The following is a 28,000-nucleotide window of genomic DNA, read 5'->3' on the forward strand; positions in this document are numbered from 1 at the left end:
AATTTTGACATTTCGCTTGTTTAGGGCACGTGGGGAATCATAAAAAGCATAGAATTTCCCGTCCTTAATCTCTCTAATCAAAGTAAAACATTCGATCAAAAGTTCAAACTACCTTCACAAATACATCTTGAAGAGGATGCCGGTAAGAGTTTCCGAGGCTTCTGTACCTTCACAAATACCAGGTATTCCCCACAGTTCAACAATTTATATCTGCATCAATTACACCATCTTCTGCATTTACATTACCTCAACATTTGTGCTCTTTCTGTACTTATATTAATGTCTTCATTGTTCTTAAATTAATGGGTTTTCTGAGTTGCTTTCTGAAGGTTCATGTTCTGGGCACACCTCACCTCCTCCTTGTACCCTCCTCGGTGTTGGGCAGGTAATATCCCTGCTGACATAATACAACGCTTAATCTTTCATTTAATTGTGTTCTTAAAATGATTGTCTGTTATGATTTATCTAATTAATGTTAAATTATGGGGTTTTGATGTGTTGTTACTTGGATATTGAATTTCTACAGTTCAACGTGAGTTGGAGATACCTTTAGTATGATTGGTCTTGTGGAGGAGTGTAAAATCTAGTGAGTTTGCCATTGCTTGAGCAATTGAGCTGATCATAATATATCACATATAAAAGTTTGCCTCCATTCTAGTACTCCCTTCGTCCCCAGGCCCTTCCCCGACATTTTGGAGGCCCTGGTCGAACTAAGAGAAATGAACCCTCCCCAATGTCAACTAATATTCTTGACTTATATCGATTCAAAACATAATAATGGTCAAAGTTCGGTTGAATAAGGGTTTCATAACTCATGAATTTTGTATTCATTTTAGCTCACAATTTTTATAAGGTACTCACTTTTTAACCGTTCCACTTTGACATTTGCGTTTTTTATTAACATCTAATATATTTTTTTATCCTACTTTATTGATTCGTACAATTTTCGTAAAATAGAACATTTTGAATGTAATATACATTGTGATAAATTTAGTAACATTTCATATTAGCATTTGTTCTTATATATTAGTAACTTTGTAGTCGAATTAGAGCAAAAGAACAATGTAAACATAAAAATTGAACAATTATATAAAATTGAAGAGGGGTGTGAAATAGCAAAAGCATAATTACTCTATATGAGAAGGAAAAAAACCACTTACTAAAGATTAAGCAGGTGGAAATAAAAGAAAACCAAAAAGAAAAAAAAGGAAACTAAAGCTTTAAATCATTGAAAATAAAAGGAAAAATAGAAAGCTGAAAGGCGAAAAAAAGAAAACAAAAGAAAAGCAAAAAGAAAAAATAGAAAGGGAAAGACAAAAACTATTCGTGGGGTTCGAACCTAGGATAGATGAAATGCAAAGGAATCAATCACTAGACAACAAACCAAGGAGCTAACCCTATACTAAATAAATGTAATGCAATGCAAATTTATTTATCTCAAATAGCATATTGCAAAAACAGCAACTTGAGCCTTTTCTCCCTGGGCCCTTGGCAGGCGCCGGTCCCTCAAGGACGGGTGTGTTCATTCCATATTTGTGTTCCTACTTAGAATCGTAACACCATTTCAAATTACATAGAATCTTCCATATATGTCCCCAATTTAGTCATTATGAGGTCTTATTTGATTCGTCTCAACGATTACTTTAGTAATATCAAAGTTCTATAATTTTTTACTAGTGCGTATTATATATATTAATAATGAGAGAATTGCATTGGTGAATGTGCAATTAAAACCAGGAACATCAATGAGGGACGAAGGGAGTATTTCGATTAGTGTCCTGTTTGCACTATTTTTGTTCTTACAATTGAGCTCCATCACAGTATTGTTTGGGTATTCACCTTCAAACTCTTATATACGCCACTCTTGTCCACTTTTTTCCTTAGCTGAAATTGAATAATATGCCTCACCAAATTGATCTCCTTATGTGCATGCTTCACCACTGGAAGTTCTCTGCTTCATTATTAGCGGCTGCTTTGATGTTTTGTTTCTAAAATCTGCAACAAAGAGTTTGTTTTTCTCAATAATCCTTTAAATGAAAGCTCATCAGTCATGACTGTAGCTATGGCTTTATAGGGGGTACCAATGATGGAGGAAACTTGTTAAAGATTATGGTATGAAGGAATGAAGAGCTATTATTTAGCCACTGTATTGAAGCTCAAAATATTGTGGTAATGGTGTGTCTGTTTTCTTTGTCTAGGGCCTTTAGGTATGAGGTCATTGAGGCAAAACGTTATGAAAGGCACTAGTCCATGCTTGATTGGGGCGCAACTGGGGAAGCGGGGGATCGGGGAGAAACCCGATTTTTTCAATTTGATGAATACTTGGCCTTGTGTGGCTTTATAGTTGGTATCACATTTGTCATGGCTACTGTACTGCTGTGTAGCTGATTAGTAAGTTTTAGTGGCTTACAATTGCTTACAAAGGCTTTAGATTGGATACAAAAAGAAGATCAATGAAGAACCATGGCTAGTCAATCATGGTAAACCATGACTGGCTTGACTCATCATGCCATATGGCACGGTTGTTCCGCAATCCATTAGATATTGTCCGGTTTTCCGAGTAGTGTAATGGGTGGGCATGTCGGTCACACCCTTTGGCACAGGCAGGCCTTGATCTAGGACATTTTAAAAATTAGGCGTGCTAGTTTGCATGAGTTTATTTCTTTGCTGTTTACTTTGCGGTTTTTGGGATTTGCTTAATCACTAAGATTTATCATGTATTTGTTGTAGCCTCACTATTGTAATATATGACAACAATTAGGGTTTATTTCTTATGCCATGTACCCCATATAGATAAGAGCATCTTTAGCTTCATATTAAGATTTTGATTGAATAGAGCTATGAGACTAGAGGACGCGCTACTCGTCATTTGGGAACTTTCTGACCCTTAGTGAAAATCTTTATTTATTAATTTGTGTGTGGATTTCCTCTTGGGCTTCTTAAAGTCTAATCTATGTTTTGTGCTTGACTGATTAGGCTTAGTTCATGGACTGTGGTTTACTTTTTGCTGTAATCTGAATTTAAAGTTCATCTTTCTTTATTTTTCTCAAATAAAACCCCCCAAAACTCTTATTCTTCGTTGAAAATTGATCTTAAGAAAGTTCCCTAAATCTCGGATTTCTTCATTTTGGTGCCCCTTCGAGCTTAGAAGAAGTTATTGTAGTAATGTACCTTTGATTTGTTTTTCCTGCTTTGGGAACTACTTTTTGTAAATTTTTGGTGCTTTGATCTCACAATTTATCGAATTATGGACAAAAACACTTCAGGATATAACCTAGATTGCCAGATGTTAAGAGTTACTCATATGTTTCCAAAAACAAATACATGGGTCACCAACCGTGTTTCTAGGAAATTTGTAAATTGCTTACATAATCAATTCAGAAAATGAATTCGATCAAGAAATTATTATATTCTCAAGATCACCAACTACAAAGGAAACAATTATGAATTTTTTCATCAAAGACTTACTTTTTAGAATGATTAAACTACAATTACTCCTTCTGTCCTGAGAGTATGCTATAAACTTATCATGGCACACAAGTTTAGGAGGCACGTTGTTATTTGGGTATCATTTTTTTATTCAAAATGTAGTTTTGGTAGGAGTTAGTAAGGTATTTTTTATCTAGTAAAATGATATGCTGGAGATAGTAGGGTAACTTTTTTGAATGAGAGAGTGATTGGGACCATAACTTTCTAGGAGTGGGAACAGATGTATTAAACTATGATTGGATCATTTTTAAATATAAAAGTATAAAAAATTTGTGTGATTGATAGAAAAAGAAAGTGTAAAGAACTATAATGGGACAGACGGCGTATAAACGTTAACCTGAAATATCTTGTAAAAACTAATTTTCTATTGATGTGTAATTGACTAAAAAACATGTGATGAAGAGTTAAGGGACGATGGCACGATCATTACAAGGTTTAAGGTACCTTCAGTCAATATTACAAACAAACATGACCTTTTCTAATTAAACAATGAAATAACCAATTATGCTTGCAAAATATGCAAGGGTTGTTTGTGCAAAACTATCTGATTTTTGTAAATGACTGTTTTGTACACCAGTGAAATGACCTGTTTTGCAAATGACTCTCGGATTTTTTTTAAATAAAAGGTATAATACATTACCTTATAAAACTAAAAAGTTTGAGTAGCACTACCAGAGTACCATTCCACAGACTCCGGCACTAATTACTGTCAATGGGGCCCATAAACTCACTTTTCCCTCAAAGCTTTTCCTCAATTGAAGATTAAAGATGTAAGTTCCACATCAATTTACTCTCTCTTGAATATAATTTTCTATATTTAAGATGTTTGATGTCCAAATTATGGCAATTGAAAGTTTTAGGGTTGAATACTCGAAGGTAGGGTCTTAAATTGATGATTTTAGGGTCGACAACTTAAATTAGGTTTCAGCGTTTCACACTTTAGGACTTTATGTTCAGATATGGGAATGCAGGCTATTTGGGTCTCAATGGTCTGCAACTTTGGTTTATGATTTTTTTGCTTTAAGGCTATCTTTGACTAGATTCATTATAATCAGAAGGTGAAAGAGTTTGAGGATCCTATTGACAACAATTAGTAACGAAATCCATTAATTGGTAGTCGTACTCAAAATTTGCAGTTTTATAGGGTAGTTTAAAAAAAAAAATACATATTAGGTAGTTATATACAAAATGTCTCATTGTTTCTTTTACAATGAAAATGTCTCATTTATTAGGTACTATTTTTACTATAATTTCATATGCATTATTAATTGGCAAATATAGTATTATCAGATTAACAATTGCCAACCTTTACTCATAAATATGCATACCTTATAGTGGTAACTTTTTATATATGGCGAATTAAGTTGCAAATGAAAAATTAGAGGGAAGGTAATAACTTTAGAACAAAGAAGAACATTGAAATATTATGCAAATTTTCAATAATGAAATAAAGAAAAGTATAACATAAAAGAACCATCAAATGTAGTGTATATTTGTGGTATTTACCAATCAAAGTAAACCATTTTATTGAAAAATCTAACAAAAGATCTTTGATTAAATATGTAATGAATAGAAATAAGTGACCATATCCAATGAACCATTATCAAATATCCTAACTGTGTTTGAGTAGCTTAATTTTACAAATAAAGTTTACTGTATGATTTGGGTCCATAGGCAAACATCAATAACTTGAATGCTTCTTGAACTCCAAATCACTTAGTTTTAATGCTTTGTGAGAGGAAGATATTATCTCTACAGTTTGTTGGTGTACATCAAAAACTTGAATGCTTCCTGAACTCCAAATCACTTAGTTCTAAACTTTTACTGATTTGTGAGAGGAAGATATTATCTGGTACGGTTTGTCATGTAGGCGATAATTAATTTTGTCTACTGGTAATAAATTGGTGTAAATCTGTTAGAAAAATCTCATGTCAATGTCCATGGTATGACGGTAATCAAACTTATTTTGACACACGTGAGTTTCTTTATAAATTTTCATTACCAATCAATATCAACTTTCGTTACATAAGAATGTAAGAGTAAAAGGCTTTGAAAGGTGTGTTGTTGACACTCTATCTTTTTGTTTATGTCTTGTAAAATCTGCATCTCTCTGGTCATGAAATGATCACCTTATGGCCTTTTAGTGACTCGATTACCGCTTCTTGAACCAGGTAGGCATTTGCATGATCTAGTGTGATGCTTAACACCAACATACTATATACAAATGTTTATCTTAGAATTCCGGTGGGATCTTCAATCTGCCACTTTCAATTTGTAACCAAGCATGATTATGTTGTGGGTTTACTGTTTAGTCAGTGTTTTGTCAAAAAGCAAAGATTTTGTCTCTGAAGTAGTAATACAACTTCTTGGATAAGTAACTCAAGAGGCACTTGTGATTAGTGAAATGTTAGGTTTTTGAAGACGTTTGAATCTAATTAAAGGCAATATTTTCAAAAAGTTTGAGGCGTTCAATTGAAACCCAATGATCTGGATTCTTGAAAAGTTGTAGCTTACTACGTGTGCAATCATTAATATTAATATAGTTTCATTCAAGTGACAGGCTACTTATATTTTACCCCTTCTGTTTTCTATTTTCTTCTTTGATTGAAGGTTGCGACTGTGAGAATAGGAATACCTTTATGTAGAAGGGGGTGCTTCTGCATGCCAAAATCCTTACCCTAGTTTGCCAAAACTAGAATATTTCAGTTATTTACTCAGAAACGTTTCATGTTAGGAGGTGTGATGCCCATAGGTAGGAAGTATAGCGTAATCGAGTCAGGGTACAATTTTTTTATATGATGATTAAGGACAAAATGCATTAGGAGGATTTTATTTGTGTTTCCTCTTTTGTATCCTAGAAGCTGTGAGCTGACACTACCCACCTCTTGAATAGGGTTAGGAACAGTACAAGAGAATCGAGAAAACCAATGTCAATTGTTAAGTAGTCTCATGATGCACTACCAACAAACTTTTTAAGCAGTTGTTATGAGAACGTACTACTAGGGCAATTGATTGATCTTTCTTTCACCAAAATTCGCTGAAATTTTGATTGTGTAAAGTTCTTCATGGATCTAACTCACATCTCTGATCTAGAAGTACAATGATTTAACACCACAGTTTCTGTCTATATTTTGATGATTTTATTATAAAGCAAAACTGCCAAGTGTAGATCTTGGCAGTATTAGGAAATTGTTTGCAACAGGAATCAACAAACAAAATTCAAATTGAAGGTCTAGTCCTGATTTTGTAGGGTGCATTATTATTACAGCAAAGAAGTAGAAATCCTTTTGAGCTCCATTAATTTAGGACAAAATTGTCCTCATGAGAAATAGAGGGGCATGAGCATCATTCATTTTATGTACGCTTGAGAACAACATTAGCAGTATAGATTCCTAATTAAGTACGTAATCATTTTTTTGGAACAACTTGAGTAGTATAGGTTCCTAAATAAAATCTAGCACTTTGTTGAGCCGTTTCTTCAATTTATCTCAGACAACCAATTAGCTGTCATCTTGACCTAAAGATGCGAGCATAAAAGTTTACTCAACAGCTGCTGCATCTTCTACTTTCTAACGAGGAGACACGAAAAAATTGATATTTTTGCTTGTTACTTGCTGTTTAGCCTGTGTCTACATCCAACAATTCTTAGTATATTAAGCATGAGTAGTCGCCTTTTTTATTAGTGGTTACTTTTCACATTTGTATATAAGTGGAGGATTCCTCCTCCTATTACTTTATCCTTTAGTGAGTTATTTTCCTATCTAGATTTCCGTGAATCCCATTTTAACTCGGCTAATTACATGTAAGACTGCGACTTATTGGTAAATTCTTAGTGCAACAAATGTGCTGCAGCTCTACATATGACATATTGGTGTAGTTCCCTGTATAACGTATTCTTATAATCTTTTCCTATTTTAGGCTTTTTCTGGAACTCAAAATGTTTCTAGTGTACAAAAGGATGAGGCTTGGAGAGTCAATGTACGTATACAAGGTTGTGACCTTGAGCATGGGTATCTATGTGGCACTATGGAAGCTCTTAATGTTCCAATGGCAGATACACCTGTAAGCAACTTCCATCTGATGCATGTGATCTTTTATATAAGCTCTCTAACATGAGTATACATATCACTTGATATAATGATATATATCGATACCAGTTAGTAATTGATGAGGAACTCTATCATACTGTATACTTACCTCTTTTTTTTTTTTTTTTTTTTTTTTTTTTTTTTTTTTCTTTCAACTTTTTCCATTTTGGGAAGTTGCATATTACTTACATTGTTGACATTTTTGGTAATTTATTATCTTTTTCTCTCTCCGAGCATCTGGGGTCCTTTTTTTTCCTATTTTTCTCACCACCTATGAGGTTCATTTATGCTGAACAATAGGCAAGGGACCATCCGTAAATCAGCAGAGAGTTACAAAAGTGGTGGGTTTTTATTGTGATGTGAGGGAATAATCTAGAAATTGTAATTTTTAATAACGGGTCTATGCATCCATGCATCAAGTGTGAACAAAATGAAGGATGAGAAGGTTTCACAAATTATAGTGAGGTAAACATATTTGAGGGATATTTTCATCTCAGATAGTGAGAAGCTGTAGCCTGGTGTAATCACACTGATTATCAATACAACTTAGTTATGTGGGTTCCTAATTGCTATTTTTCTTCTTTATTTACTTTATACTGCTTGATCCGAGCTAATCTCTAGCAAATTGGTGTCAAAGCAAGTCGATTATGAGGTGAGAATAGAGATAAAATGGCCCCTGTTTCTAATGGACAAAGAATTGAGATGTTTGAGCAAAGTGTAGAGGTGTTGAAGGTAATCGCTCAAGCAAGATTACGCAGAAGGTGACCATAAGGTGACCATCAACTCGAAGTCGGTATTTCAAAAGTTGGAGGTTCGATTCTAGAGGTCTCGTTTGCAATGATCTGGGTGATGAGGGAAGTGGAAGTTTGAGGATGAGATGAGGGCGATCTTGCAGTCGCTGAAACCCACAAACTCCGAGGGACCACAATCGCTGACAGTTCGAGAGTCTAAATGAGAGAGTTGTAGCAATTTGAGGTAAGTGGGTGGATCTAAGTTTGCAGAGGTATGAAGAGGTCGAAGCGGCATGGTATGACATGGGAGTTAGAAAGTATAAGAAGCTCGATCTACCTCTGTTTGATGGGTCGAATCCAAATGGTTGGATACCGCTTGATGAGGTATTTCAACTTTTACTGTGTGAGCGAAGACGACAAGTTGGAAGCAAAGTGGTCTCGTTGGAGGGAAATGCACTTTTTTTGTTTTAATGGATCAAGGTCGTGGTGGCACCGACAATGGGAGGAATTGAAAATGCTCCTCCTTAGACAATTCCTATCCTTGACCTTCGGATCACTTCATGAACACTGGCTTGCCCATTAACAAACCGTCACCATTATTGATGGTCCCATTGGAGGGCATACCTGATAACATCTTAAAGGGGTAGTTTATTGAAGACCTTGAGGAGGATATAAAGGCTGAATTTAGGCTCCATGGGCCTTATACCTTGGATGCCACAATTGATGTGGCAATGAAAGTGGAAGACAAACTCAAAGTATCCCTACTCAAAAAGTAGACGTCATGCCTCAACTCTTGTAAAGGCACCTTTAGGTTAGTTTCTTCTTACTTTGTTAAGTCTAATTCCAATCCTCTTTTTTGGGCTCTATAGTGTCTTCCACCTCACCTATTGGGATGAATTCTGATCAGGGAACGAGGAATGGAGAACTGGTGTGTCGCCGGTTCCGTAGCCAATGGGAGATATGAGAAGGTTAGGTGAGAAAGAAATGCGATTAGAGAGGGAGAATGATGAGGTTCTCAAGGTTGATGAAAAATAGTTCGCATGGCACAAATTTAAGAAAAAAGAGTGTTGTGTGATTTATTTTGGATTGGGAATTAGAGGGGATATGCACTGGAGCACATGCTTTGCACAAGTTAAAGTTACCTATGAGCTTAGTTTTAAAAAGCGCGCCCAAGGTGTGCCTAGGCACCAGGCGAGTGGAGGTGTGGCCCAAAACGCATCCTTTAAACCACACGAAGCGAGGGACGATAGGCGCACTAAGGCGCGCGTCTCATGTCGCCTTTGGTAAGGTGCAAGGCGCACTTCCTGAGTCGCCTTTGGTTAAGAAGCGAGAAGAATAGGAATTTGAGTTCAAAACATGACAAGAACGCAAAAGAAACAAAATATAACTCTTAACCAGTCTTTAAGATGTAAATTCGAGCAAAAGCCCTAATGCATGAAATTACTTTAATTTAACCCCAAATTGAAAGCCCTAATTTTTCGACAAACCCTAATCTGAGAATTGTGAAGCATATGAGAAATTGTTGATGACGGGGTATGGCAAAGGTGGTCAGCCGGTTCTTTTGGGCACTAGATTGCCGGTGATTTTTTGTGGTCGGCCGCCGGTGAGGCTTCTACGTTAGTCGTTTCTCTCTATTCGATGTGTTCTTCTTTCTTTCTCACTCTTCGAACTGTCTTCTCCTTCTCTCTCTTCGACCCGTACCACAGTAGAGCCTCTCGATTTTTTTTTCTTTCTTCTTTCTTTTTTATCTTTTCTTTTTTCCTTTTTTGTTTTTTGTGTTTATTTTTTACCTTCTCCTATTCTTTTCCCGATACCATTCACTTGTTCTTTTCTCTGCCTTTTTTTTTCATCTTCTCCTTTTGTTTTCTTCGTTTGTTGTGCTTGTGTTGTTCTTAGCTCTTCTCTGATTATTTTTTGAATAAAAACTTACAATTTTAGAGGAGCAAGTTTTTTGTTAATCACTCTTTTGGGTAAAATAACATACAATATTTTTTAGAGTAATTTCTATAAAATATACTAGGTGGCAATAAGTAGCTTAATTTCATAAGTAGACTAAATATATACACCAATTAAAAAATTTACGGTAACTAATATTAACTAGTAGTCAACTTTTTTTTTTTTTTTTTATCATGACAACTTGTATTTTTTTCATTATTATGTTATTTCTAGTATAAGATATTTTCTATAATTAATTTTGAAGCTTTTTGGCCTCAACAGTGCGCCTCGCCTACCGGATGCACGCGCCTTCGCCTTGCGTTGAGCCCTTGCTCTTTGCGCCTAGCGCCTTAGTGCGCCTAACACCTTTTAAAACTAAGCCCATGAGCACTCGTAAGGCCATGTTAGAACATTTACTAAGGAAAGCAAGGCTCTTGAGGTCTCCTTGGATATTGGAGAAACCCTTCAAAGGAAGGGAATTTGTAACTTCATAGCATCATCCTTTGGCATAAAATGGTTGGCATGGAAAGAAAACGCGGGCGCTTTCGCGGTAACGGTCGTGTTTTTGCGGGAACGGCCCGTAACTGCCAAATCGAACGTTTTACGGCTGTCGTGGTGTGAAAAATTCACATAAGTGGCAATTTTAATTTTGTTTGATGTTTTTTCTTTATGTTGTGTCTAATAGTATTATATATAGTGTTTGGGATATTTACAAATATATTTTAAATATATTTTTTTATTTATTTGTTGTTTGTAGTTTTGTTATTCACTACAAGGCTCATTAATTGATAAGTAAACTGGATAATCCTTTCTTATTTAAAAAAAACCTTTGTTTTTACAGAAAAAACCAATTTAAAAAATCAGGGAAAATGGATAACTGTTGAATTCTTGAGTAGATGGAGGAGAAAAGAAAGGTTTTAGAAAAGTATAGTTGTTGTAAAAGAAATTACTGTGAAAAAAAAGGTTTTATAAAAGAAAAGGGAAAAAAGAGAACCATGCATGTGATAGCCATAGACTGCGTGTCTTCAGTTTGACCAAATAGTACGGCCTATGGAGGAATAAAGCAGAACAAGAAAAAAAAAAGAAGAGAGAGAAGGAGAAAAGAACGATATACGAGTGGGAGAAGCAAACTTACCCAGAAACTCTCACTGGCACATATGGTGCTAGAGGCGACCGGACATCTCTTGCCGGCATATTCTGCCTTGACGGACAACGTAGTGGCCGTCAATTGCATCCCTTAGTGTCACGCATATTAGGTTTCTATGAAAGTGGGATCTAATTTAGGGTTTAAAAGAAGTATTTCAAAGAAATTAATTGAGGGGTTTTGATTGAAATTAAGATTTAAATTTTTAGTTTAAGTTAGATCTTATGATCATGAGCCTCTTTTCTCTTTCACTTCTTCTTCTTCCTTTATCTTTTTTTCAGAAATAATGGGCGTTCTTATATAAAACCCGTTACAGAACGGTGTTCCACCGTTAAGGAATGATGTCGCGGCGAGTTTGGTGTGAATTCCAACTCCCGGCATTATAACGGTGGGTCTGAAATCCGTTACAGAATGGCCGTTCTGTAATGCAACAGACGAGTTTTTGATCACTAATGGTTGGAGAAGTTAGGGACTGTGACTGCCAACTCGAAAACCTAAAACCCCTAAAGTTTGAAGTGGGAAAGGCATCACTTACTTTGATTGGGGGAAGCCTTCCCTTGGGAGATCCGAAATATCCTTAAGCCCATGTTAGAACATTTAGGAAGGAAATCAATGGGTTTCTTGTGGAGTTCAACCACAAGCAAGTAGACTTCCTTTCCAGAGCCTCCTCAATTTTACGAGAAGACTTCCATCTTCCAGAAAAGGGGACTAATCTAGTGACTGTAAGGCCTTTTAGTTACATAGAAGCCCAAAAGGTTAAGATTGAGAGGCTCATACACATGGAATTAAAACTCTCTCGTTCCATTACAGAACGGTCGTTCTGTATGGATTTTTGACTTGCCGTTCTGCCAAATTCCGTTACGGAACGCCATAATAAAATTCACATACTTCTTGCCGCGTTGACCGTTCCGTAACGCGAACTCGCCGCGTTAGAATGCTTTTATCTCCTTTACATCCGTTCTTTTCAAACATTGGCCAAATTTTTTTTATGATTTAATCATATAGTTGAGGAAATATGATATTCTATTAGATTTGATTATATTATGTTGTAATAATGCTTCATAAACTAAAAAAATGCAAATAAGGTTAAAACATATTAATGTGAATTACTTTAAAAAATTCACGCCGTGTCGGCCGCGAAACGTTCTATTTCTCGTCGATTAAGAAGAAGGATGGGTCCTGGAGAATTTGTGTGGACTACATACCCTTGAACAAAGCGACAATTCTAGACAAGTTCCCAATGCCCATTATTGAGGAGCTTTTAGATGAGTTACATAGAGCTCCTATCTTTTGTAAACTCAACCTTAAGTCACGTTACCACCATATTAGAGTCAAAATTGAAGATGTGCCTAAAATAGCGTTCGGAAAACTTTGCCGTCTTGTCTTCTTTGCGATCTTTCCCGTAGTCCAGGGAAGATACTGAGCTACACTAGCTGAGGGCTATGAAGTACGGGTACTTCTCCATGGTGCCGTTTCCCGTACCGGGGACGGGGACCATACGGGTACATGACGGGTATGCCGGAAATTCGTCTTGTCACGTCTCTAAATTATGGGGATGGTGAGTACACTTACACTTAGTTTGTTTCTTTTTTTGTGATCACCATTTAATATTTTTTTATCAGCTTTTCTTATCCGCTAGAAGGAAAACATAAATGGTTAGAAAGTACGCTAATATTTTTCTAGATTTACTTTGACATTTTGACACTTTGACTTGTTAAAAATAAAGTACTTTTTTTCCACATTTATTTTTCATTTATTTTTTTGCCGAATCCATGCCCTACCCGTTTATTAATAATTTCGTTTTGTCGTTTTCCGTCCGCGTATCCGTCCCCGTACCCGTACTCTATCCGTCCCCGTATCCGTACTCGTATCCGTTCTCGTATCCGTTTCCGTGCTACCTAGCTTGAGGGGCACTATGAATTTATAGTTATGCCCTTGAGCCTTACTAATGCCCCAACCATTATGAATAAGGTACTTAAGAAAAATTGTTGTAGTGTTTTTAGATGATACCTTGGTATATGGTAGAAATACAAAAGAACACTTGGAGCTAGTTCTAGCTTTGTTAGAGTAACACCAGCTTTTTGCCAATGGCAATAAATGTGACAGACTGAAGTGGCCTACCTAGGTCATGTGATCTCGCACGCAAGGGGGGCGGTGTATGTGAGTAAGTGCAAGCTATGCTTGACTGGTCCATCCCCACAAATCTCAATGATCTCAGGGGATTTTCGGAATTTACGGGATACTACAGGAAATTTATTGCAAGATATGCACAGATTGCAAGACCTCTTACTCAGCAACGTAAGCAATAGCTTTTGGGTGGACTTTTGAGGCCACTGTTCAGCAGCTGAGGTCAGCATGTCTATCAGACTCGTCTCTTCCTTTCTTTCTAGAAACTGATGCATATGGGTTTGAAGATGGTGGTTTGTCTTCACCAAGGGCACCCAATTGCTTATTACAAGAAGTTGTTGGGTCCTAGGATCAGGGTGAAATTTACATATGCGAAGGAATTCATAGTTATTGTATTAGTAGTTCGAAAACAGAGGCACCACTTCTTATGGAGAAAGTTTTTCACCAGAAGTGATGAACAAAGTTTGAAAATCCTCTTAGAACAGAGAGAAATTGCCAACAATGGGATTGGAAGCTGCTGGGGTATGAGCTAGGGGCTACCTCCAAAGTGGTAGATGCTTTTTCTAGGGAGGAGTAGCAGCAGGAAAGAGCTCTCTTATCACTACTTCCACCATCAGCTAGGAGGATGTTAAGGCCCATATTGAGGGTGATCCCTTGATTAAGCGGCTGCCCCGGATATTCAGAATGGGGTCTCAGTTACTAGAGGCTCTAAAAGCTCTGGACCAAGATGTGTTGAAATATAAAGGGAGCTTGGCTGTTTCCAAATCCTCTTCCTTTCTTTCTTACTGCAAGAGGGTTAGCTCTTGGAGTTTCACTCAGCGGAATTTAAGACCTATGGCTAGTGAGTGGTTTTGTCCTCTTACGAGGAAAAAGATGTGGCTAAATATATGGCTTCTTGTGACGCAGCAAAAAGTCTGCACATCCCTAATCTGGTTCGAGAAGACATCTCCGTGGATTTTATGGAGGGCTTCCCAAAATCCATAGGGTTTGACACAATTCTTGTAGTGGTGGATAGGCTTACAAAACATGCTCATGTCCCTGGCCTTAAGCATTTATTCATAGTCACTCAATAAGTCTTCTTTTTGTCAAAAGAGGTTCTTAGACTTCATGGCATTCAAGCATCTATAGTTAGAGTGTTCTTAAGCTTATTTTGGAAGGAGCTTTTTGAGTTACAAGGCACGACACTCCTCAAAAGTCAAAAGTAGCGCCATCCAAAAACTAATGTCACCCAAACTTGGTTAATAAAAGTCTTCAAAACCTTTCATGAATGCACAACCTGAGGCATGGGTAATATAAGGCACAAGCATCAGCATGGCAATATAAGTGATATGAAATAGAATAGTAATTATGTAGTATTCTAGTTCTGTTAGAATTCTATGTAATTTAGGGTTTTATTTAAGTAAGTGTTTAAATGATAAAGGAATCCTATTATGAGTAGGAGTCTAATTCCTTATCATTGAGTCTTAATAATTAACTATGTTAGGCGTGTGGATTATTGAGTTTAGGCGTGTGATTAGGTTAAGTTATCTTTTATCTTTAAGCTTTACTAGTCCTAGTAGGTTTAGGAAAATCTTGTAATATATATAGGCTATTTCGGCCATCTTAATAAAGTAGTGTGTGTTTTGTTTTGAGTTTAACCTATTCCTTGTGGAATTAACGTTTTAGGAGTGAATCCAAGTTTAAGCAGTGAATGCAACCCCAGTTATTATCACCCTTGGTTAGGAGTTGATAATTTCATATCCTTGAACTTCTTGTGCGTGATGCATAGGAATTTCGAACCTAAGTCTTGAATTAACATTCAAGATTCACTTTCTTGGTTAAAGAATCATTCAAGAACACAAAAAAATACATTCTTTCATTCAAGATTCATTAAAGAAACAATAAAGAACTAATCTTTGTAATCAAGAACTTAAGTATAGCCTTCAATTTCACATCAATTGGTATGGCTGCTGGGATCATAAAGGTGTTTCATTGGAATTGGAAGGTTATAGCTTGCGCAAGATGACTAAGAATACAATCACTCTTGCGTCCTTAGCCAAGCAAATTGCGGACCTTATGGAGATGAATGCCATGGTGCACGCAGACATGACTGAGGTGAGGCGTGACGTGGTAGACTTAAGGAGTAATAGAAGGGATGTCTCTCCACCAAGCATAGGTAATCGAAGGAGGGAGGATGAACTCAAGCTTTCGGACTTGCCTTCCTTTGATGGTGATGAAGATGCCGAGGCTTATTTGGATTGGGAAAGGAGGCTGGAACGTCTCTTCAACCACAAACAATTGGAGGAACACGCTCATTTCTCATATGCCACACTTAAGCTTGCAAGATATGCCTCACTATGGTTTGAGTCACTTCAAGCTAGGCGTGAATCTGAAGGAAAAGAACCACTTGATACATGGGCCGAATTAAAGACTAAGATGAAGAAGAGGTTTGTGCCACGAAACCACAAACAAGATTTGTTCTTAAGGCTAAATTCCCTCACACAAGGAACCATGACTGTCGAAAAATACATCAAAGAATTTGAGCGTCTTTACATAGCATGTGATTGTAGGGACCAAGAAGAACAAAAAATCGCCAAATTCGTGCTTGGGTTGAACAGAAATTTACGCAACTATGTGGAGTTACAACCACTCACTACGTTTGATGAAGTATGTTCCTTGGCATGTAAGCTGGAAAGGCAACATAAAGGCTCGGTCTTTGGGATGTTCAAGCAGGCTAAAGGCGAGATGGACGTGAGTAGTGCAGCCAAGGAAGCCGTGAATACCAAGATAACTACACAAGAGGTCGTGGAGGCTATGAAGGGGACTCTTCCTCTTGGTGCATCTAAGGAGTCGGGGGTGAAGAAGATGGTGTGCTTTAAGTGTCAAGGGTTGGGACATGTGGCACGAAACTGCCCTAATCGTACCATGGTGACAAGGGAGGAATATTATAGCTTCTTGGTACAAAGTAAGATGGAAGAGAGTGAGCCACACTATGAAGAACCACACGACATAGGGGATATGACTAGTGAAGAGTTTTGGAACAATCAAGCCAAGTGTAGTCCAGAAGAGGCGCATGAAGTGTTGGTGGTAAGGAGATCCTTGTTGGCCGAATTGCAAGATGAACAAGAAGATGAGCAAAGGCAAAGTCTTTTTCTTTCGACTTGCTTAATAAAGGATCAAGCTTGTTCTTTTATCATTGATAGTGGATCATGTACCAATGCTTGTTCTCTAACTATGGTGGATAAGCTGCAATTACTTACAAGAAAACACCCTAACTCTTATAAACTTAGCTGGTTGAATGATGAAGGTGGCGTGTGGGTAAGAAAACAAGCTTTGGTTAACTTCAAAGTGGGTGAATATCATAATGAGTTATGGTGTGATGCTATTCCTATGACATCATGTTCGTTATTGCTTGGTAGACCATGGCAAAGTGATAGGTTTGTACTTCATAATGGCAAGACAAATGAGTATTCGGTTCTTATGGGTACTAGGCGCTTACTACTTGAACCTTTGCCTCCAAAGAAACATGCTGCCACGCAAGGGAAGGAGAAAGGGAAGCAAGAAGGAGCTCATATGTGCGTGAGTTTGTGTCATAAAGAAGTCTTGAAAACCGCAAGCAACAAGAAGGAAGGGAGACAACAAGTGCTACAACTACGTCAAGGCTCTAAGTTGGACTTAGGAGATAAGGTGTGGTTGTCCCTTGCAGCTCAAAGACTCCATGTGAATCACAAAAATGGCGAGCCAATGGATGAAGGACCATTTGAAATTGTTGAGAAAGTAGGCTATGAAACATTCAAGGTGTTGCTAGGAGGTGGCATATGTGCAACATTGCCTTCATGTGACTTGGTACCATGCGTTCCAGATTAAAACTTGAGACAAGTTTTTTTTTCTACAGGGGGAGTATAATATGAAATAGAATAGTAATTATGTAGTATTCTAGTTCTGTTAGAATTCTATGTAATTTAGGGTTTTATTTAAGTAAGTGTTTAAATGATAAAGGAATCCTATTATGAGTAGGAGTCTAATTCCTTATCATTGAGTCTTAATAATTAACTATGTTAGGCGTGTGGATTATTGAGTTTAGGCGTGTGATTAGGTTAAGTTATCGTTTATCTTTAAGCTTTACTAGTCCTAGTAGGTTTAGGAAAATCTTGTAATATATATAGGCTATTTCAGCCATCTTAATAAAGTAGTTGATGTTTTGAGTTTAACCTATTCCTTGTGGAATTAACGTTTTAGGAGTGAATCCAAGTTTAAGCAGTGAATGCAACCCCAGTTATTATCACCCTTGGTTAGGATTGATAATTTCATATCCTTGAACTTCTTGTGCGTGATGCATAGGATTTTCGAACCTAAGTCTTGAATTAACATTCAAGATTCACTTTCTTGGTTAAAGAATCAATCAAGAACACAAAAAAGTACATTCTTTCATTCAAGATTCATTAAAGAAACAATAAAGAACTAATATTTGTAATCAAGAACTTAAGTATAGCCTTCAATTTCACATCAATAAGGCACGAGCAACCTAAGGCATGGGAGTCCATGCTCTGCAGGAGAGAATTCCAGTACACCTCCTTTCATGCTTCTAGTGGGTGTACCCCACAACCCTCTATAGGAAGGAACCTCCACACCTCATTAAATTTGATCATGGGGCTAGAGTAGTTACATCAGTGGAAGAAATGCTCCAAGATCGAGATGCTATCTTGGATGAGGAGAGAAGGAGAGAGAAGGAGAGAGAAGGAGAGAGAAGGGAGAGTGGGGATTGTGGTTGGCGATTGGAGAGGTGGTTGGCTGGTAGGTGGAGGAGAGAGAGGGAAGGGACTCACGGAGTGAAATATCGATTGTGGTTGGTAGGGTTTCTGAGATTTTGTTTGGTTTATTTTAAAGCCCACTAGCCCGACCTCTTTTTATAGAAAACGGTTCTACGGATCCGGGTCCGGTCTGACCCAGACCCGCAATCTGACTACAGGACCCAGATCGGGATCCAACGCGTCTGAAATTTTAGGATCTAGATTCCAGAAAACGAATTTGGGTCGGGTCCAAGATACATTGCCATCCAGAGATAGATCCTTATAAAAGTTGCTTACCACCATCATCATATGATGAGAGTTCAAAAATCCAAACTTCATAGGACTAAAGTATGTCGAAGAATAATAGATATGTAAAGTATGCCATTATAGTGGGCGGCAAGCTATTTTTTGCTATGTGACTAGACAACCTAGCTTAAGACGGATCAATCTATTTTTGAATTTTTGGTAAGATTCATAATTGGCCAAAATTAACAATGTTTTCTTCTCTCTTTATGCTTCAACTTTTATATTACGAACTGATGATCTATCAGTCTCACAAGCACTTTTGAGAAGTATAGAAAGAGAGGTAGATTATAACTGGAATGTCCTTATTCTAGTAATGCTTGATGAGTTAGTGTCCTTATACATGAGTAAACACAGAATTTTGGGAAAACAAGCTGGAATATTGAAAAAAAAAAACATAAGTTAAAGGAAACCAGCATGCGTTTTATTAATTTGGAGAAGACTTGGCTCAGAGGTACGCATGTATTGGGTTGAAGCTTATCCCTTGCAGGTCGTGGGTTCGAGGACCCAAGAAATCAGTTTTACTGTTTTATTTTTTTCCTTCCTTCTTTTTTTACCTTTGAGCTGCGAGTATCAACTTTTGCTGCCACTTTTCAATTTTTTTTAATGCATTCTTTTGGTAGTTAGTTTTATAAATGGACTTTGTACTTTTTGGATTGGATAGTGTACTTCATAAATTAACTTCAAGTTTCATAATCTAGTTGTATAAATTGAATTAATACTTCATACTTGAAAAGTTGGATTGGATAGTGTACTTGATAGTTATTCTGAATTTTCAGAATCTGGTTGTATAAATTGAATAATTGATACTTCATGGAGTACTTGGATAGTGTACTGCTGCCACTTTTTTTTTATGCGATTTTTGGTAGTTAGTTTTATAAATGGACTTGATACTTTTTTGATTGGATAGTTTACTGGATAAATTAATTTCAAATTTCAAAATCTAGAATAAATTGAATTGATACGTCATACTGGAGAGTTAGATTGAATAGTGTACTTAATAAATTAATTTCAATTTTCAGAATCTAGTTGTATAAATTGAATTGATACTACGTACTCGGTTATTGGTTGTAATTTGAAATTTGAATTATGTATTGAGTTTTTTAGGTCCTGTTTGGCGAAATTAGAGGTTGCAGTATGTGTTAGCAGTCGAGTTAGCTGTTAGCGGTCAACAAGTAGTTGTTAGCGATTAACTTTCGATGTTGTTGTTTAGAATATAAGTGTTTGGCGATAGTAGCTGTCAATTGCAAAAAACAAAAAAGGACATATTAATTTATGGAATTAAATATAACAATTTGAATAATTAGTAATTTAATAATTAAACTCAAATGATTATTCTTCAATGAAACTTACATATAAGAAGCATTATACAACTTTTATTACTTAAATAAATGTATAAGTTTAGGATAGTCCTTCAACCCTTGAAGAAACCAATGTCTTTTTCTTTTACAAGGTAAACCAATGTCTTAACAATACTAGTAATCATAGAAAAAGGGTATATACCTTGTTCATAATAGGTAGTTTGACTTAGCCACTTATGAATTTGGGTTATAAAATATTATAAAACATTAGCTAGCCCATTTCTAAAAGAAAAACAATTAACAAAAAATTCCCAAGTAGTCCAACTAATAAGCAATTTACACAATACTTTATTATAGATTTATTTATATAAAAAAAGAACAAAAAGATGATCAAAAGCATATAGCAATGCAAGCTGCTAGCAAACGCTAGCTTATGTTTTTCAAACGTTACCTATTCTAACGTTTTACACAAGGTGCCCAAAAGCTACCCTAATCTCTACCCGCTACTATAACCGCTACGTTGCCAAATGCTCTTTTTTTTTTTTGTTTTCCCTGAGTAGTGTTTTGACCTTGTCCAACCTCTACCCGCTACCTAAAACGTTAGTGCCAAACAGGACCTTAATCAATTTATTTTGATCCTTTTATTTTTAACAACTCTGAACCCACGTGGGTGAAATCCTAGATCCGCCACCAGGTGTGATTGAAAGTGGCCTACATATGCTGTCACGAGTTTGCATTCTGCCTCTCAAATATTTTCATCTTCTATATCACTGGCTATGGGCTCTCCGCTTATTACTCTTAAATTGGTGTCAAACAGTGAATTGCGTCCTTATATAACTTACCAGTTGCCACTTTCTTTTTTCAGACACTGCTGTGTCTGACTTCAAATCAGATGATTTGCTGATCTCTGCACTGTTTCTTCCCTTTGACTTTGTCGTCTCTGAACTTGCTGCTTACTCTCTCGGCTCTAATTTTTAGTAAAAATATCCCCCTTCATGTTGCAGTGATGTAACATAAGTCTTGGAGGCCCAAAAACTTTTTGTTCTAGTTATATTTTGGATCATTCGAAAAAGTAGGGGGAAATACTAATAATTTAGAGTTTATCTTGCTATTTGGTTTCAAACTGAAGCAGTTTTCGTTCTCTCTTGTTAGGTTTGCGAAGTTTTCAGTGTCATATGTTACAAGTTCTTCACTTAAGACGGTTGCTATTTTGATAAACAATTAATTGGAACCCGAAGAACTGTAGCCATTTTACACTCTCTTGTTTCATTTGCGAATGTTTCCAGTGTTGTATGTTAAAGTTCTTCACTAAGACAGTTGTGACTCTTTTAAAGAACTAATTGGAGCTGGAGAACTGTAGGCTCTTGTGGCTTCTTAGTGTCAACATGTGCGAAGCATGTGGAAGTTTGTATTTGTAATCCTCCTAACAGAGATTCAGAAAGGGGAAGGGGAAATTCAGGAAGGGAAGGGATAATCAAGTTAATTAGAATAATTGTTGATCCATACTTGTTAATAGCCTAAGTTTGGACGTCTTTCTTAAGTTTCCGAGACTGGAAAGAAAACGAGCAGCTTTTTCTTATGCTGTGTCATATTCTATTGACTGCCACGTTTTGTTCATTTGGTGGAATTTGCAGTCATGGCTCACATATTTTTGCAGTCGTGAATTTAATGCTTCATCTTGGTATCTTGGTTTTGTATAAATGATTAAGTATGATGTCCTTAAAATTATGTATCGCTTTCTCTTATTAGCAAATGAGTGATTTATGCTTTCACCAATCAGTCATAGATGTTTTAGTGCTGCCTTCTGGTCACTTTTGAGCTTTGAGCACGTAGAAGGTCTTCCATTGAATCTAAACTAGCTGTTTGATGAGCACCACCTAGCTTAGGACCTTAGGTGTTAGAGTGTCATTTATTTAGTCTGCTTCACAACCTGAAAATGCTTAGGATCACTTGCTGATTAAGCTTCTCTGTTCACACATACAGGTGGTAACTTTTTGGGAAGGGGAAATTGTTGATACCAAGAACTACACCTTCTTTACTGGAAAGTGGGAAGCAACGTGAGGTTTCTATCTCTTTACTTATTACTGAGCCCAATTTTTTGGTTTTTCTATGTTTTTTGGGTGCGGGGGGAGGGGGGGGGAGAGGGGGGGGAGGGGTGGGGGGGAAGGGGATCTCTTATTTTTCCCTGGAAAAAGTTTTTATCCCAAGTTTAGGGCTCCTACTTACAATAACCCCACCTTTTCATTAATGATTTGTTCATCCGCTTCCTTTTGTATTTTAACACTATTCACAAATTTATGTTTGACTATCATTTGTGATTAATGAGTAACGAAAAATATAGTCATGTAAGATCTTGTTCGATTCATCTCGATATGTACTTTTGGAATATCAAATTTTTATAATTTTTATAAATTCAAATTTAGAGATATTAATGTTCAAACATTTACATTGACAAGCGTGAAAAGGTAGTGTAACTATTAAAAAGAAATGGAGTGAGTATTTGTGAGGGTCAAAATTCTTCAAAGTCCGAATAATGTTATGGCAAATTGTTAAGAACTAGCATAACTTGGATTGATCAAGGACAAGATCTAACAAGTAAAATCAGAGTTGGATTGATAATTTTCTGGAAAAGTGATGATAGAAGGATAAATACAAGCTTTCGAGAGGCTTGCTCTCTCCCCAAAGAACTCTTAAAAGTTCACTAAAACACTCATCAAAATTAAGCATGTCTTTCCCTTTCTCATTACCCCTATATATAGAGTATTTCCCCTACTAACCTACCCAGCTTATTCCCCACGCTACTGATGAAGATAATACCTTAATCACCCTTCCCCTAATTTCAGTTCATTACATTACTGCCCATCCAAACAATCACGTTGTCCTCAAGGTGGATAGAAATTAGCACTTGATTCTTGGCGTTGGCAGCAACAATTATATGTGTTCCTTGTGTTGTGCCACTCAAAACTGAGATTGGGATTCCTCATGCATTGAAGCTCCTTCACAGTGAGGTATTGACCTTCCATTAATGGCCTCACTATTGAGCAATAGTATTGGGATTTGCCGTGGAATGATGTAAGCAGGAGGATAAGTTTGTTGTTGAGAGTTTGTGGTTATAAGAGATGGGTTTGGAATGGTGCGTTTGTAGGATAGAGGCAAGAAAAGGAAGTTGGATGTACAAAAACATGGGCAGGAATACTAATGGTGTGGTTGCGGAATTTGGATTTTTAATTTGGAGGGTTAGAAAAACAGGACAGATTTGATGGGAAATGTTGGGTTTTTTCAAGAGGTGGACTGGATTGGGTAATGGGCTGGGTGGGATAATTGAGTTTAATGGATGAGTGAGTAGGTTGAGTCGTCAGGGTAGGGCAATTGGTTTTATAAAAGTAGGAAAATATATGAGCCGTAGAGTTGTTAAGACCAGAAGGTTTTGGGTTGAGGGAGTTAAAAAGAAAAGTGTTGAGTGGTTTGGGTTCAGAATTTTGCGCCTCAAAAGTGGGTTGTGTCTCAATAATTAGTGAGAGTCTGATTTGTAAAGAAATGGTTGCCAGTAACTTTCTTTCTGCCTGGGGCTTAATGCCCAATTTGCCCTTACTAAAGGTATCTTCTTCTAGTGCCTTCTTCTGCAAGCCAACGTAAATCCCAGCCATTCTTCCTCGCTCATGGTCATCTTCTTCAAATATCTGCTGCAATCCCCATTGCCATTGCCACCCTACTGAATGCCACGGGAGGCTTAGTCCCTCGGGCTTACCGGGTTTAGGTAGATAAAACCTTGCCAACGTACTTTGTTGCAATTTAATTAATGATTAAACTACAACGCCTATTAAATTCAGGCGAAATGTAATAAATAGAGCAAGCAATAATTAATCATTTAATTAAGGTAAAACATTCTCATACATACCACACACTTTAAGAAAGATTTTACAACACATAATAGGATAAGCCATGCTGGACAACTAAAGGGAAAGCACGAAAGTTATTACCTCCATGTTTTTTTGCTTCAATCGGAGAATTACAGAACTTGGCGCTGGGGTCGAGCAAGGGTCGGGTCTGGGTCGGGTCCAGTCGGACCCTAAATTTTTTTGCAGACACGGACCCTAAGGGTCTGAAAAAATTGGACCCTGACACAGACCCTCCAGACAGGCCTAAATTCTTTATTTTGCCAAATTTTCAGCATTATTAATATCAATAATCATCTGAAATTCGCATGAAAGAAACACAAGAATTTGCATAAAACAAACACAAACATATAAATTGAAAAAAACGAAACAAACACAAACTTATAAACTGAAAGAAAAAACGAAACAAACACAATTCACAAACATATAAACTAAAAAAACGAAACAAACACAAACATACAAACCGAAAAAAACGAAACAAACACAACTTACATAAGAGTTCAGAATGAGTGTTTTGGTGTTTTAGTTTAGGTTTCAGTCTTTTGGAAAATCAGTTTGTTTTTTAAAAAGTAAAATAAAATGTATATATTAAATAAGTTTAGGGTCTAAGGGTTGGGTCTGGGTCTTAAGACCCGGACCCTAAAAAATTCACTTGGACCAGGCCCAGACCCGGACCCTTAGGGTTTGAAAAAGTTGGACCCATACCGTTAAATTAGGGTCGGGTCCAACAAGGTTCGGGTAGGGTCCTGGACCCATGCCCATCCCTAGTTGGCGCTAGAACATGTTTTAAGTCTAAGGGACTAAACTATAAACCAGAAGGGGGTTGGGTAGACTAAGGTTAGGCTACGCTAAGGAAAGAGTAAATGCAAGTTGTGCTTGATGTTCGTTTGTTTTGGTTGATGATCCTTCTTCTATTTATAAGCAAACGTGTTATGCAACTTTGCTTTCTTGGAGGGAAAACATTTGAATCATCTTTGATTCAAATCTCAACACCCTTCTGGCCAATGACCGTAGCCTTGCACGTTCTTCCTTATGTAGATCCGTCTCATTATTATTCTTTAACCACATGTACTTTTGTTATACTTTTGTCATTCTTGATCTCCTGATGATCTTGATGGCATTCTTATGTTGACTTCGTCCGATGGGCCTTATGCTCTAGGTTGGCCTTCATATTGAGGCAAAATCAAACCTTTGAGATCTAATAGAATGTACTCTAATAAATGTTATCGTACGTCTAAAAATAGCGGTGTAGATCCGTCTCATGATTACTCTTTAACCACCTCTACTTTTGTTATACTTTTGTTATTCTTGATCTCCTGATGATCTTGATGGCATTCTTATGCTGACTTCGTCCGATGGGCCTTATGCTCTAGGTTGGCCTTCATATTGAGGCGAAATCAAACCTTTGAGATCTAATAGAATGTACTTTAATAAATGTTATCGTACGTCTAAAAATGGTGGTAACACCACCAAAAATTTCTCCGGCGAAGAAATTCGAACCATAACCACTATTTTTCCCTGAAAAGTCTCCGGGTCCATCCTGTTCTATACTCCACCACTTATGGAGTTTTCTGTAGCAAGCAATATGGTGAGCTCCACCATCTTCCACTACCAAGATTACCGGCGGCGAAGCCATTTTTACCCATAAAATTTCCGGGTCCCCCTCCTGACTCGCTTGCCTCCGACCCGCCCTACACAAATATTTCTCGTTACTTGTTCAAGCCACCATAAGTGGTGGTTGCCTCCCCAAACCTTCCGTTTGCGGCCAAAATACCTGGTCCACCACCGGACCCACTTCCTTCGGCCCCACCTTTCTCGAACTTTCTTCCTCCACACTTGCTTCCAACCGAATCACCTCCCCATGTGTATACTCCAGCAAAATCACCATGTTCTCCACCAAATTTTCCTGCGGTCGTTGGATCTTTGCCGATGCGATATACTTCAAAATTTATTTCAAGGACATTCTTCTTGAGATCTAACTCGTTCAGTTGGTTGCCTTCCTCTTCAAGCTCCTCTTGAAAGTTAATGGTGGTTGTTTGAATCTCCTTTGTTCCTTCCACCACTTTCTCTTCTCGTACTAGATTTTCTTGGTTGTCTTTTGGCACCACCAGTCTTCCAATGCCCTTGGTATGACAACCTGTATATCACTCATTTCACCATGACTGTAACTCACGGAGATATTTTGGTGCTTCACCTTACCATCCCAACCCCTCTGAGTTGCCACCGATGACGGGTTGAAGCGCCTCAACAAGTGCTTCTTCATTTCCTGCCACCCATATCGCTGGTGTTCCCATTCGAACCACCACTGCGCGTCGCCGTGAGTGCCATTATGGCAGCCTTAAACTTTGTTTCTTCATTTAATTGGAAAAATTGGAAGGAGTCCTCCACTATTAGAATCCACTCATCGTAATTTCTTCCATCAAATGCCGGAAGTTGAAGCTCTCGCCGGATTCTTTGTTCTTCTTCGAGATCTGAGATTCCTCCATCTCTTTTTTGTGTGATGTAGGCAAACTCTTCACTGATCCACCTTCGCATTAGCTGCACTCCGTTTACATTTCTGCCTGCAACCTACATTGCAGCTTTCTGTTTTTTTTTAAAAAAAAAGTCAGAAACTGAAAATCAGCACTTAATCTCCCAGAATTAATATACCATTTGTTAACAACTAGCATAACTTGGACAGATTAAGGACAAGATGTAACAAGTAAAATCAGAGTTGGATTGATAATTTATGGAAAACTGATGATAGAAGGATAAATACAAGCTTTCGAAGGGTTGCCTTCTCCCGAAAGTACTCTTAGAAGTTCACTAAAACACTCATCAAAATTTAACATGTCTTTCCCTTTCTCATTACCCCTGTATATAGAGTATTTTCCTTAATAACCTATCTAGCTTATTTCCCAAGCTACTAATCAAGATAATACCTAAATCACCCTCCTAATATCAGTTCATTACACAAATGTTCTGTATCTCATAATGAATATATAAATTTAAGCAAGTCGTCAGTGACTCGGTAGTATTTCAAGTTAAGCAAGAGTTGGGATTATTATATGATGTGCCAAACTAGGGTATATTCATTCTGTGTATCCCTTTTCTGTTCAGAGCTTTTTGTATTGATGATTAAATAGGCTGCTAAATCCTACATTCGTAGATGTAATTTATCTCTTGCTTTGCAACTTTGTTGTAGGCCTGAGGATGATATTAGACACTGGACAAAGTTTCCATCCTTTGCACCTCTTCTGGTAAGAAATTGTCCTTGTCACCGAGCAAAACATATGATCTATAAGTAAGCATCTGATATGATCTCTTATTAGAATCAAGTGGAGGTGGATGGTGGCAAGTCACTGGACCTGAATAACTATCCATACATATTCATGGTAAGCTGATGTGACTAGTGATATCTTGCTATATCAGAAATACAGGGATATTTTCAATTTTAACCATTTTCCTGTGCCATCTGTTGCGCAGAGATGGAAGGAACAGTATTTTGTGAATGTTGGTACAGACTGTGGCTTAACAATAGCAGGCTTTTATTATGTTTGCTTTTCCTGTAGTGATGGATCCATTAATGGCTTCTATTATGATCCAAATAGCAGGTACGCCATATTTGCTTTATTAATATAGCAACAAATCTTCAAAAAAAAAAATCGTGCCAAATGAGCATGGTTCATTTGTACATGCACTATGCAAGTGCCTGATGAATGAAAATTTGCAGCCCTTTTCAGAAGCTTGAGCTTAAATCTAGTAATGAAGGGAGGTCTGGTTTCAGCTTTTCTTCATATGAATTGCAATGAGAAATACTCAATGAGCATCATGAAAGTGAATATTGATCAAGCTGCCCCGTCGAAAGTTTTCGTACTGAGTTTAGAAGGAAAGCTGTAATATTAGGGGGTTGGTCTTTTGGTTTGAGGGAGATGCTTTAATGTAGCTTTTTCTTTGTATATAGAAATGTTAGTTCCCCTTCTTTATAGCTGAATAAGATTACATTTAATTTGTTAAGGCACTGAAACTTTTTGCTTTTTCTTTCCTTTTTTTTTTTTGTGACGCCATGAATTTCTTAGACTAAATTATGTTGGAGGAACTTTGTTGTAGGCGGAAAATGAACTTGCAGGGTTACACCATATATTTCTTGCCATTTTACTTGTTAATTCCCCATCACCATTCCCGTAAATTTTCTATTCATTAGCAATATATTGTTTTTTTTTTAGCTTATATAAAGT

The 28,000-nt window shown here is 37.1% G+C and overlaps 1 protein-coding gene across 1 annotated transcript; it reads left to right on the plus strand.

Moving 5' to 3' along the window:
- LOC104893647 (uncharacterized) lies at window positions 1-27,933 on the plus strand. Its single transcript, XM_010679776.4, has 8 exons — window positions 1-182; window positions 330-385; window positions 7,408-7,551; window positions 21,871-21,944; window positions 26,968-27,022; window positions 27,095-27,157; window positions 27,249-27,376; window positions 27,496-27,933. The coding sequence occupies exons 1-8, from the start codon at window positions 137-139 to the stop codon at window positions 27,572-27,574; spliced, it is 645 nt and encodes a 214-aa protein (XP_010678078.1). The 5' UTR covers window positions 1-136; the 3' UTR covers window positions 27,575-27,933.
- The last annotated feature ends 67 nt before the right edge of the window (window positions 27,934-28,000 follow it).

This window comes from Beta vulgaris, chromosome 5 (genome assembly GCF_026745355.1).
Source record: "Beta vulgaris subsp. vulgaris cultivar EL10 chromosome 5, EL10.2, whole genome shotgun sequence".
Classification (NCBI taxonomy): Eukaryota; Viridiplantae; Streptophyta; class Magnoliopsida; order Caryophyllales; family Amaranthaceae; genus Beta; species Beta vulgaris.